The 13464-nt window shown below is 38.7% G+C and overlaps 1 protein-coding gene across 1 annotated transcript in view; it reads left to right on the forward strand.

The window, feature by feature from the left end:
- Nucleotides 1-13464, forward strand: part of MYLK (myosin light chain kinase) — a 144594-nt gene that overhangs the window by 23109 nt on the left and 108021 nt on the right. Inside the window, exons 2-7 of the mRNA XM_009996028.1 lie at nt 3112-3319; nt 5212-5260; nt 7588-7753; nt 8720-8885; nt 11595-11631; nt 12569-13143. Of these exons, the coding sequence (XP_009994330.1) occupies nt 3112-3319; nt 5212-5260; nt 7588-7753; nt 8720-8885; nt 11595-11631; nt 12569-13143 (1201 nt within the window). The remainder of the gene's footprint in view (nt 1-3111; nt 3320-5211; nt 5261-7587; nt 7754-8719; nt 8886-11594; nt 11632-12568; nt 13144-13464) is intronic.

Genomic DNA, 13464 nt, shown 5'->3' on the forward strand with positions numbered 1-13464 from the left:
AAAGGTTAGGGAGGAATATAAAACCTGCTGCAGTTCTGGAATTGATCCATTAGGATCAAAACCTAGTAGTAATCAATGATTTGCTTAAGGGTCCCTGACACTTTTATGGCAAGATGAGGTATTTCAGAGAGAGCTGGCTCAGTTTGAAACACATTCCAAACCCAAACCTGAAATAAATCCTTGCAACAGAGCAATTCCATAAAATGCTTTCCTATCATTTAATTTTTGACAAAAAAATTAAAGAACAAAAAATACAGAGTTTGGGAAGGGAATGACTCAAACTTTTGAAATGGCATGCTGATCACCTGTGTTTGTAATTTTCTGTGTGGCATTTGCTCAGTGTAGAGATGTGGATGAACAAAATAATACAGACACAGCAAGCATAAAATAAACACATATGGAAGAAATGGAAAAATACTTAATATGGGCTCAGTCATGTGATACCAGAAGGGCATGTATAATAGTCCAACAGTACTTGAGGGGTCAGGAAAATACAGCCTTGTGTGGTCCAAGAGGGACTTAAAAATATGATTAAAAAAAAAAAAAAAAAAGGAAGAAAGATGTTTGCTGTTGCTTCAACCCCACTTGTTCCCTGGAAAAAGTGGTGGAAGCTTGGGAGCTTTGAATCTGGGTTGAACAACACATTGAAGAAAAGACCAGAAAGAAAACAGCAAATATATTAGATGACATGTAATTGATGACCTGTATTCACAGGCCAGAATCTCAGCAACTGTAGACAGATGTGGTCAAACTAACATTAGTGAAGAGATTGTGCTGTAAAGCACTGAAAAAATGGTTCTTCCTTCACACCTATTTAAGTGTTACTCCCTCATTTCCCTGCATTACTTGAAATAGCAGTTTCAAGCCATTTTGCCTCACATATTTCAACTTCGATGAACTCTTAGTATCCAGTGAAGCAGAAAATGAGAGGTAGAAACCCCATTCTAATACCCTCAGGCTTTGGGTAAGTCACTTCACCTCTTTGTACGTCTCTTAGTCTAAAGTGAAAAGGTAGGAAGGAGAGCATTGACAAGTTAAGAGTAAGAAACAGTTCTCTGGTACAAGTGACTCTACCAGTGTTATCAACTAACAAGAGCTGCGCTGCTGTAAAAATCTGATATTGGTGCTCCACAACTATCTTTTTCTGTAAGTGAGATGTACTTAGAAAGATCATCCCAGGAGCCTGCCCTCTTAGTAAGCACTAAACCAATACCCTGGAGTAGTGTTAGGGGGCATGCATTAGTGGGAGCTGCTGTTTTTCAGAAAGCATAGGAAAGAAAGGGCGTGGATACAAAGAGCTTTAGAAAGATGCTGTGGTATTTTTAAAGAGCAATCGACTCATTGTGCAGGATCCCACAATGTATTCTTCATAGAACATGGCTCTTACTTAGGTGAGATAGACTCAGCATGACTCTTAGAACAGACTCAGAAAGAACTTGAGAAGTTTGCACCAGAAGTGGAAAGTTTCTAGAGCTTATTCAGCATATTCATGCTCTTGGCAAGTGTTAGTGTCCTCTCTCTGTCTATATATAAAGTAGTGCCAGGAAGAAGGGGTCACCACATCACTGGCAAAATTAATTTGTCTGAACTGATACCCCAGGAATTAAAGAAATGCAAAAAAAATTCTGACAGCTGTACCTTGAGCTCCAACAGATGAAAAACCCAGCTGGAGTGAGGTGGGGCTGAATTAAAAATGAAAGGTTTTGGAAGTAGAGAAAATACGAATGGGTAAGGTTGGTTGGCCAGAGACTGTAATCTGTAAAGTAAGTGCTGTACAGTCAGTAGAAAGAAGAGCTGAAATGTGGATTGGAAACTGATTGAAGAATGCTGTGAGGCGTTTGTGCAAACCACAACCAAGCCTTCTTCAAATCACAACAGATATCAATATTCTGCCTACCTGGAGGTTGAAGATACTTCCTGGACAGTTGCCAAGATTGTACAAAGTAGTTTAAACTTACTCTTTTCCCAATGAGCAAGCACAGCCACAACTACTACTCAGCTCATCTTGATCCAGTCAGTTACTTCATGCCATGTAGGCAAGGGATCAAAGACTCAGAAGATGGAGAGCTATGTATCAGAGTGAGAGGATAGGAAAGAAGGTGAAAATACTGTCATCAGGAGTTGTTGTGATGACTAGAGAAGTGTGCTAAGAGTTAACACATACTAAAGCAACTTTTCAAGAGGATGGCATCTCTCATCAAGCAGAGGAAAAACCTTTGGCTGAGGAGTTAACTCTTTGGTTGAAACCAAGTGTATGTTTGCTTTTCCTGTTTTTTTTTTTATGACACAGGTTTCAACAGCTCATTTGAAATCAATAACTCCATTCTCAGTTACACCAACTAAGAATCTGTCTGCAAATCTGAAGGTATTATTACTGCCATAGCAGACAAGTATATATTAATATCCTTGCTTTTTAATGAGTACAGGACTGGTTCATTTTGTTGAAAACTCTTCTTTGGGCTACTACTAGACCACAAAGCTCTTTAAGGTGAGCAGTGTGTTTGTGTGACTATGTCTAGGTCTTGATAGTCCCTCTTCTCCCATAACACAAGAATGACACTTAATGACACTTTCTCAAATTGCAACTCCTTATCTTCAAGACAAAATGTGGTATGAGTCTGCATTTCTTGCCAGTTTCTTGTCAGGAGCTCCTGTTTCTTGGCACAGTTGAAAACTAGATGGCTCCATAGAGATTTATGATATAAGCCTAATCCTTGGCAACCATGCTAGAGATTTTTGGTCTACCTACCTTGCTATCTTGCATACTTAGAGATATAGTTGCACTACACCCCTTGAGTCTCTAAACAATGGGAGCCCAAGTTGTCAGGATTTTTCACTGACAACATCATTATGCTTCTGCAGGTAAAGCATTCCAGCAAGAAAGTGTTTTGTGTGAGTATCTATCTGCCTGGCTAGTCATATGATTTTAACAGTTTGACTTATGCAAGATTTCTTTTATTATGTTCTGCCATTTGGCTTGCGAAGAGTATGTGTTTAACAGCTCCTGTGGCAAGAACTTTCCACTGCATTGCTAAATGTCCCACATTTCTTCCTAATGTCATCATCTGTTTTGTTTGGTTTCTTTCTCCACTCTCTCCTACATCTTTCCAGGTCAGAGGCTACCCCGAGCCTCAGGTCACATGGTACAGAAACGGGCATCCTGTCCCAGAGGGAGACCATTATGTCGTGGATCGCAGCATCCGGGGGATATTCAGTTTGGTAATCAAAGGTGTACAGGAAGGTGATGGTGGCAAATACACCTGCGAGGCTGCAAATGATGGTGGGGTCCGTCAGGTGACTGTGGAACTGACAGTGGAAGGTAAGAGGATATTTATTCTTTTGTTGCAATTATTATAAAGTTTAATGAAATGAACAAGCTGTTACATTGTCCTGTTAAAATCACAACTCTACACACAGGCTTTCTCACTGTTGCAAGAGTAAGATTATTTAATTTCATTTCACAGCTTAAGACATTTTGCAGGGAGCTACACAAGTATAGCTAGATAAAACGTACATTCAGTTTCAGATGTGTATGATGATGCCCAGGTAGTAAAAGATCTAAAGACCTAAAAGACCTTTGCTATAAATGTTCTAATTTTCCTGGAAGCCACTACTCGAGACAGAAACAGAGGCCTGGAAAGTTAGCAGCCAAGTTTGCCACAGTTTTTACTGCATGAGAGAAAAATCTCAGACAGTAAAACCTGTGGCAGCCTTGGTTGCTTCACAAGCCTATCAGATAGACACGCTGAGGCAGTGGGTTTCTGGAGCTCTCCATGTATGCTTCTGTTTGCTAGGCTGAACTTCTGGTTGTAATTGCATGCTAAATGTTACACAGGAAACAGCCAAGATCAAACCCAGGAATTTTTAAGAGAACATCTGCATATTAGATAGCTGCCAAATTTAAAATGTGAAGAGTGACACAAAGCCAGGGAAGGATGGAAATCTATTGTACTGCTTCTCTTTTGGCAATTCTGTTATGCCAGAGATCTGTTGAATATCAAAGCTCCACAGGTCACAACTGTGTGTTGGATTCTTGAAGCAAAGCAAAAATCCACAGCAAGCCTGAAGCAATCAGCGTTTGTGTTTACTCAGAGTTGAAGTCTCTAACAGATATCTTCAGTGTACACACTGAAATATGTACAGATCAGCCATGATTGTTACTGCCTACTGTTGTAAAAATTATGTAAAATATTGCTTTTCCCATAATTTTAAGTTGTGGTGACTTCTTTGAGTGAGAACTTGCATGGAGGTAGATTTTTTAAAGGTGTTTATATATATTTTTTTTTTAATTATTTTTTATTTTTTTTACCTGGGATTTGCTGCAGTTTAAAAGCAATTTCATGGCACTACCCAATGACTGAATTTCTCAGTTTAAGAATGACATGGTCTTTATTCTAAAAATCCCTCTAGGCATCGAAACAGCAAAGAACAGGGTTTTTTTTCTCTTCTCAGCAGAGATTTGTATGTCAGGCTGGCTGCTACTGGAAACACAGTGACTGAAAACACCATCTGGTCTTTCCAGTCTGTACGGCTGTCCTATCTGACAGTCATATAGATTCTTATAGGGCTCTAGAACAATTTTTTATTTTCACAGCCATGAGAGCTGTTTGTTTCACGCTGCCACTCTGGATTTACCCCAGGTCACTTAAACGTGCCAAAGCTACCAGGAGGGCAGCGTGCAGCAGGTGGCGCTGAGTTTACACACACGCCTGCGTTGCAGCACGTCCCTGCTGCTCACACCAACTAGCAGGATGAACTATTGTGTTTCGAAAAGAGAAATTTTACAGAAAAGGTAGTCTGGATTAGCACAGGACTAAAAAAAAATAAAAATAAAAAAAATTAAAACAAGCGAAGGAAAGAGCTCTTTTAGAATCCAAAACCCTTTTTTTGCTGTCTTAATTTGAATTAATGCTGCCCGGTGGAAATGAGACACAGTGTTTCATTCACTTGTTTAAAAATATTTTTGTGTTCATCATTTGCAGTGTAGTTACTGCTGAGGCCAGGGGTTAAATCTTAGTTCTGCTAAAACTTGTTTTTGGAATTGGAGAGCCTAACATTGGGCTACAGATGACATAGCCTTATACTGCAGGTGTTGCATTCCTCCTTCTTCTTTGAAACCTGGAGAAATGCATATTTTAGTCTTTAGTATCTGTAATTCCAAATGGCCTTGAAAAACTTCTGACTTCCTGTCTTTCTGTTCTGTGCTTACAGTGAATTCATTGAAGAAATACAGCCTGCCATCCAGTGCCAAAGCCCCTGGGTAAGAAATCCTCTGGCTTTGATGTTAACAGACACCTTAGTATGTTTTTGTAAGAAAACAAGTAAAAAGCCAGACTGCTTTAAGAGTCATTAGTAAGAAATAAAAGCAACTGAAATCAGCATTCTCTCACATAGAATTTAAGTATTTTCAAGGGACACAGTGAGTAAACTGCAGTCCAGATGGAGTAACTTTTGGAGTAACTTTTAGCAAGAATGCATCGAGGGTATGATCTGTGCTGGCACACAGAAAAGCCTTTTTACTGTCATGTACTTTCTGCACTTCAGTAAGCCTTTACAATTATGTGAATGCCACTGTTTTAAAAACCCCAGGCCTAATTCTCCCCAGCAGCTGAATTAATTTTTTTGTAAGTAGCTTGAATTTAAGCTGAATTATTTCTGATTTATATCCTTAGGACTGAGTTGTCCTGGATGTTAAAAAAAGATACGTTTCTGATTATGTTAGTGATCAGAATACAGATAGTTAAAACTGAAAAATTTCATTTTGTCATTGATATGAATATTATATATGTATGTAATTTTAAAATTAACTGGGATTGCAACAGTGAAAATGTAAGTGAAACTGAGTAATCAAGAGGACTTTTACATAGAGGGGTTTTACATAATAATGTCTGTATCACACATGTGCTATTGAAACACATACAAGCTAAATAATCAAAACAAGAAAGGACTGTTGAGGTTGCTGTTGGGTTTTCATATGCATTCAGATTTTACAAAATACTATCCTACTCCATTGTGTTGCATGGAGTTAGGAGTGATTGTCCTCATTTTTCATTCTCCTGTGTTTTACTCCTATTCAGTATTAGTGATTTTATGGTATGGAAAGTTTATGCCTTACATAAACAGGGAGAAGAGAAAAGAATAAACAATATATATTTTGGTTTGTGTATATCTAGGAAAGAGCCATAAAGCTACAGCTCACTAGTAGTTTATTTTATTTTACTGCATTAGTGTATGTGTATAGATACACAAATACAGAAACACCACCTAAATATGGTCACTAAAAGACTTCTTTAATACCCATTTATGCTCTCCTTTAGTGGTAGCATGGAGAAGATGACATTAAAATCTATCAGATATTTAATTATATGATGAAGTGTTTGCTGGTTTAGTATGTTACAGTCACTTTTCTCTCCCAGGACTTTTTGCTGGTCGTCTTGTCCATGTAAATCCTTTCATTATGGTATCATCTCTTACTTAGAAACTTCAAGCTGCCTAAATGGCAACCATCATGTCTTGGCAGCACCTTGGACTAAGGAGATGCAGTCTCTGTTAGTATCCAATCTTTGGTAGAAATGGTGAGATACTGACATATCTTACTTGCATGTGGTAAAAGGCCATCTGGAAAAAAAAAGGCCTTAAAAATGGCTCAGTTTGCTTGAAATTAAAGTTTAAATATATAATATATAAATCACCATCTGTCATCTGCTAATGTGTGTCTTTGTTATACCAGGGCTTCAGAGCAAAGGGTGGTATGAGTGTTGCCTTTGATATTAACTGACCTGAAGTTGCACCTATTTGTTGTGGGGTTTTTTGCTTGCTAAGATACTGCCTGATGGTTTATGTTTTACAGCTTTGTAACTGAGGATTTTGGACTGCAGTTACTGATGTCACTCTAGTTTCATTGCACATGTTGTTTCCCAACTATGCCATCCCTGCAAGAAGAGCTGGGCATTTACTCTCAACAGACCTGGCATGGATGCACTTTGATTTTGTGCCCTTCTCATGTTTGTTTTATAAGCATTGTAGTGAATGAGATTCCAAACAGAAGATTTCCCCAAACCAAAAATTTTTATCAGGACATGTCAGAAACATTGCAAAAAACCAAACTGCTGATTCATATATTAGAAATTACTGTCATTGCACTCAATGTCAAAACATATTACATGATGAGGGACTGTGACCAGTGAACAAGTATACACAAATAATCTATTAGGACGTGATTGAGAAACAGAAAATGGGAAAAACTAAATGGCTAAATGTGTGCAGTGTTTTCTACTATTTGCTTTGCCCAGCTCTGCTTATAAGCAACTGAAATTGTCCCCAAGATCTGATCTGTGAGTTGTGTATGCTGGATGAGGGTGTGCAGCATCCTGCTATTCAGTTGCATGAGGAATCAAGAGCAGTCATCACCAGCTTTTCCATTTCTTCCATTGGCCAAAAAGAATATTGTGTGGCTGTAACATTGTTTACACCTATTTGTATAACCTTGTTGTCAGACCACTGTTCTAAAACATTTCCTGAAGTGTGCCCTAAACACCACAGCTTCCAGTTCCTTCATAAAACCAGGATGTGAAACTGTCTTTCCAGGGGAAGACTTACTGTTCCATCTGTGGAACACAGGCCAAGTATCTGGGGAGAGAGTCCACCCAAATTTGCTACAAAACCCAACAGAGTTGTTGTGCGTGAAGGCCAAACAGGCAGATTCTCCTGTAAAATAACAGGACGACCTCAGCCTCAAGTCACCTGGTTTAAGGTATGATTTCCCAATAGACTAATGGTTGTTTGAAATTTTGTGACTTGAAATGAAGAAATGCAGTTAGCACTGCAAATTACCATGGTGAGAATTTACATGCAAGGAGCACCACTCTATGCTTTCCCTTCCTAAAGTTAGGATAGGAAAAGCTGTGGGGCCTGATAGCAAGGGACTTGCTTTTAATGTCTAGTGTTGATGAAGAAGTACTGATTTGCTCACAAATCAGATGTTTTTCAATTTTTTGGTAGAATTAAAAGGCAAAAATTGTAATTTTGATCATCTAATCTAAATAACAAAGATACAGAACTACATGCATTTCTACCTGCCTTGAATCTATACCTTTTGATTCAGCTTCAGTGTGTTGCAGCAGTGTCTCTCAGCACATGTCCAGTGTCTTTTGTCATCCCCATCTGGCCACTGATGAGGTCTCCTAAATGCAGAATTTTTTCCACTTCATGAAGTGATACTGCCTAAAGGAGATATTTGGGAGAACTTTGTAGACTAGGGATGATGGTTGGACTCAGGGATCCCAAGGATCTTTTCCAACCTGAATAGTCCTGTGATTCTATGATTCTATTGAGGGTTAGAGAAGTACTCTCCAAGTTGGAAATTTTTGCTTAAAAGTGTGGTGTTTGACTTCCTGCAACAAACCACAACAGAAAACTGGTTGAGCCCACATACACTGAGGACAAGTTTTTCTGGAAATATGGCTACAGTAAATAATGAAAAGCCAAAACCAAACTGAGATCAGTGAGTGGCAAAATGCAGGGAAAGCAGCCTCCTGCAGATATGAAATAGAGAACTTTTGGACAGAGCTTTTTTTTTAGACTATTTAAGTATTATTCATAGAAGGAATTTGGATGAAAGATAGAAGAAAGGCATTTTGGCCTGATGTCACACCAAAAAAACTTGCTTCCCTTCTCTTACCAATAGCTGCTGTCTCATGGTGTCTTGTGGTATTTGCAGGGTGATCTTCAGTTGCAGCAAAATGAACGTTTCAAGGTGTTTGAGAAAACAGGCATCCAGTTCTTGGAAATCCAAAATGCTCGGCTTGATGATGCAGGAATTTATACATGCACAGTGGAAAACAGTGCTGGGAAGGCATCTGTGTCTGCAGAGCTCACAGTTCAAGGTACAGCAGAGTTTACAGCAGAACCACAGACATTTCTTTAAAATATCTTCAGTTGTGTACTCCTTATAAGCATTCTCTTTTTCCCCATCACCTTGCTGTGTCTTCATCAAATGGTACTGTGAGAGCTTGGAGCATGCTACAGTTAAAATGTGTTGGTTCAACAGGAAAAAGGCTATCCAAAAGCTCTATACCAACTTTTTTTAAAACCAGCTTGTCACTTTTACTGTGATTTTGATCTCCATGTGATTTGAATATAGGTTTTAATTTAATTTAATTCAGCTAATGGAAACCTTGTCATTATAGTCAGTAATTAATTTTGTATTTGTAAAGTACCAACATTAGAAAGATGCACATTTATGCCAGCTCCTTTTTGGGAAAAAAATCTGTATTTGTAGAACCAGGAAAGTAAATTAAAAGAGCATTACTCTAAACTGTAAGAGAGAAAAAAACAACCTGAGTTCAAAATTCAGGCTTCTTGATTCCCAGCCCCGCATTATTTCACTGCTATTAAAGGAAATAATAGTATTTTTATACATAATTTAGGATGTTCTCTTCCATATATGTGTTACCACATACAGTTCATTTTGCAGTTTGATGCTTCTTAGGGTGCCCTTTTGCATCAGCCTCAAAATCATACAGCCTTCAGCAACCACACTAGAGAGGAATTTCGTCAGTCAGTGGGTAAGCAGTCACTGGACCCAATTAGATAATTAAATCAACAGCTGCTGGCTTCAGCTGCAGTCATAAGATCTGTGGGTTACATGTGCACCCAGCAGTGAATGTTTTGATGCAAGATTTTCAGTTTTCCATCAATGCTGTCACTCTGTGAGATATCAAGAATATAAATAATAAGAGGCTTTTCATTTGGGATCCCTAGAACCACAGTGACCTTTACCACTTAAAGCTCTCCTTTTTATCTGTAAGTTCCAATTTGATTGTAGGAAGAGCTTCTACAGGTTGCCTATTCAACATGTTTTATAGAATGGGCTATTTTCTTCAATAAGCCTGTTGGGGTTTTTTCAAAATGAAACTCGATCTCACTTGCTTTCTGTTGGGTAATGGGTACATTTGTCTTGAGAGATGATGCAGAACTGGGGTCACAAAGTCAGCTGTGGTATATGCTTGCTTCAGATGCTGACCACATCTCTGAATAATGCAAGCATTCTTTCTTGGATTAGTACAGGTCAGTAAAAAGGGCACTCTCTTGCAATCTACTTGACTAATCAGATGATTAAACTTACCTAACCACAATGTAAGCAGACAAAATGTGAGGAGACAAACAGGTGGCTCAGAATTACTACATTTTCTTTGAAATCCATGCAATCTCATATATAGAAAATTTTGTTCCAATAGCTACATTTTTTCACTCAAGTTCCCATAGTGGAAAGTGGTGAGGGAGGGGGAAAATGTTTAAATTGACAGGGTTGCATGGTATTGTCTTGTTTGCAATCAACAGTTATTTCAGCTGCCTCTTCTATATGTATCCAGTCTATTTTCAGCTTTCATTTTTATATGAGGAATTTGTGTTACTGCTCCTTGACAGGTTTATTGAAGTGAAGTCAACAGGTTATTTCCCTCTCGCACTGCAACTTTTGTGTGTGTGTAAATAGATTCTTTTGGTCACTCTGAATGTTGCAGCAAGTCCAAGCATTTAGATGTGGATTTTTGCTTGCAAAACACCATGGAAATTATGGCACCATCCATCACATGTTTTTGCCTTTCCCCTGAGGCAAAGACTCTGAAAGCATTTTATGGAGTTTTTGTTGATGACTTGCAAAATTCGTTATCTTGTAAATTTATTATTAAATGTCTTTCTGCTACTTTAGTTTCTAGTCTCAAAGCTGACAACAACTTTGATCTGTCCAGAAGAAAACAAGCTGCATCTGGTACTGTTAACTGGGGAAAAAGGGAGAGATGTGATTCATACTTGATCTGGAGTGGTATATCTCTCCTCCTAACTGTTTATTACCTCATGCTGTCCCCAAGGGAAACAAATACCGTCAAGATTTTTAAGAATGAATTGAGAATTAAATACATATGAACTAAGAGGCTAACTGGGCAAATATGTGCTCAGGTTTACCAGTGCAGCTGATGAGGTACCTTGGCAAACCAATATAGCTGTGTTCCCAGATTTCCTGTTGTGTTGCAAAGGGAAGAAATGTGCTGTATTAGCTTTTGTGTTATTCATGTTAAACATTATAATCCTTGATTTGGTAAAAGTTTACAGGTGGTTTCAGGTTTGGGGAGTTTTTACTGCTGTTAATCTTTGTGTTTTAGCCAGAGGACATCTTCACTGTGGCCATGCTCAGGTGTGGTACTGATAGTTTGTCTTTCTCCACTTCTTCAAGATTTGTGGGATTCCCCTAAGATTTTATGAGCTGTCTCCATGTGGGAATTTCCTCCTTGTTTCTCTTCCCCGAAAAAAAAGTAGCCTTTGAGGCTCACAGATCCTTTAGTTCTCCAGTCCCTTGAGATCTTAGTTGACCCAGCAATGTTTCAAAATGGATCAAGACCTCTCTTTTTTTTCAGCTGAGCAGCTTGCTGTTGTCCATATTAAATTTCAGGTGTGATGATAGTCAGCCTTGACTTCAGTGGCTCTAAAACTTGAAGGGTGAAGGTTCTTAAGTATATTCTTTGTTTAAAATCTTTCAAATTTACGGAACTGTGTACAGTGTTGAGTATATAAGTTACCTGGGTTTTTTCTTTCAGGTCCAGAGAAGACTGATGCATACACTCAGCCACAATGGTATGTATGTTTTCACCGGAGTACTTTCTCAGTATATTTAATTGCAGTGCATTAATTTTGACATTTACTGCATTTGCCTGCTTCACAAAATGATAAATCTCTTTGGGTCGGTCTGTATTTGGAAGTTAGAAAATGTTTACTTGGAAGGACATTCTCTTTTACTGCCAAATTTTACTGTCCTAGTAAATTCCTGTGAAATGGTGGGACTAGTGGCATCACTATGAAGTACAGAGTTCTGGTCTGGCTCAGGAAAGCAAAGTTTAGATGACTTTATGCTTAGTACTCCCATGTAGCCAAATAGTTATATCATCCGAGTGAAAAAAAAAAAAAATGTGAAGAGAAATTATACTCTGTACCAATTGGTCAAACTTTCATTTTGGTGTAAAAATCCTGCATGCATCATGTGAGTGCTAGGCTGGTTGTTCTTTACTGTCAGAACTAAAACATGGTATGGCCATGGTCTCTTCTGAAATCACCTAAATTACAAGACACCTTGATGAGAAATATTAAATTCATGGCTCAATTTTCATTTTAATTTCCCTTTGGAGAACTATTTTAAGTGGCATTTTAAGCTATAATTGTATGTGATCTCGTTTTATGAAACCATGATGAAGTGTCACATCATAGTCATCCCAGGGTCTTATGTAATTGCTCTTTATCTAAAGCTGTGCATGCAAGGTTAGACTCACAAAATATGTTAGAACCTGAGCAGTGCATTTGTATCTAGAAACTTCCGAGTTGAGCACTGATCACATTTTATGAAGCTTTTCATGTCTTCTCTTTCATCCATGTTCCTAATCTGTGTGAGGGAAACTTAGAGACTAAGTACTTCATATTCTTGCTTAGGGCTTGCACATTTATATACTTGTTGATAATAATAATACTAATTAATCTTTATACAGTGTCATGTATCTTTAAATTTCTTTATTTCCTTCAGCATGCCTTCAAAACCAACAACACTTGCTGTTAAAACCATCGAAAATTCAGAATTCAAACAGGCAACTAGCAATGGAATTGCTAAAGACCTGAAATCCAGCAGCACTGAACTCCTGGTTGAATCCAAAGACAGGGTATCATCAAGAAAAGAGACCTTTTACATCACTAGAGAGGCCAAGGACAGTAAGCAGGGACAGCACCAAGAAGCCACTGCAATGTCTCCTCAAGAACCTAAAGAAGGAACAAAGGGTTCTCAGGTCTTGCAGAAAACTTCAAGCACCATCACACTACAACCTGTCAAACTGCAACCAGAACCAAAGGCAGAACCCCAGGCCACTTTCATCAGACAGCATGAAGACAGGAAAAGGGCTGTGCAGCCTCTGATGTCAGCTCAACAAACCCCATCCCTCTCAGGGCATGGCAGTCCAAGGAGTAGAGAAGCAGAAAACAGAGCAGGAGCCCAGAATGCTGTAATGGAGGAGAAGAGAGAGCCTCTTGGAATTCCCCCTCAGTTTGAGAGCCATCCACAGAGCCTGGAAGCATCAGAAGGCCAGGAGATTAAATTTAAGAGCAAAGGTAAATAAATGAAAGTTATCAGAGATCTGGAGTTAGTCCAGTTCCCCTTCTGTGTGTGGAAGTGGGGAAGCAACTCCTTCTTCACGGCAAGTTACTGTCCTCCTAAAGCATTTTGGAAATAGATGCAGAATCTCATGCAGTTTCCACAGTACTCTAATTCAATACCATAGTATCCATCCTTTCACTCATCTGGGGAAATCAGTGGTAACGAATGCCACTCTTCCTAGGAGGTAGCTTTTTAGGGCCTCTTACATGAGGGTGCAAGAGAGAAAATGGATGGAACACTTTCCAGAACTGTAACTAGTTATATTTCCTTTGAAT

Source organism: Chaetura pelagica, unplaced genomic scaffold (assembly GCF_000747805.2).
Source record: "Chaetura pelagica isolate M959 unplaced genomic scaffold, ChaPel_1.0 scaffold3, whole genome shotgun sequence".
Classification (NCBI taxonomy): Eukaryota; Metazoa; Chordata; class Aves; order Apodiformes; family Apodidae; genus Chaetura; species Chaetura pelagica.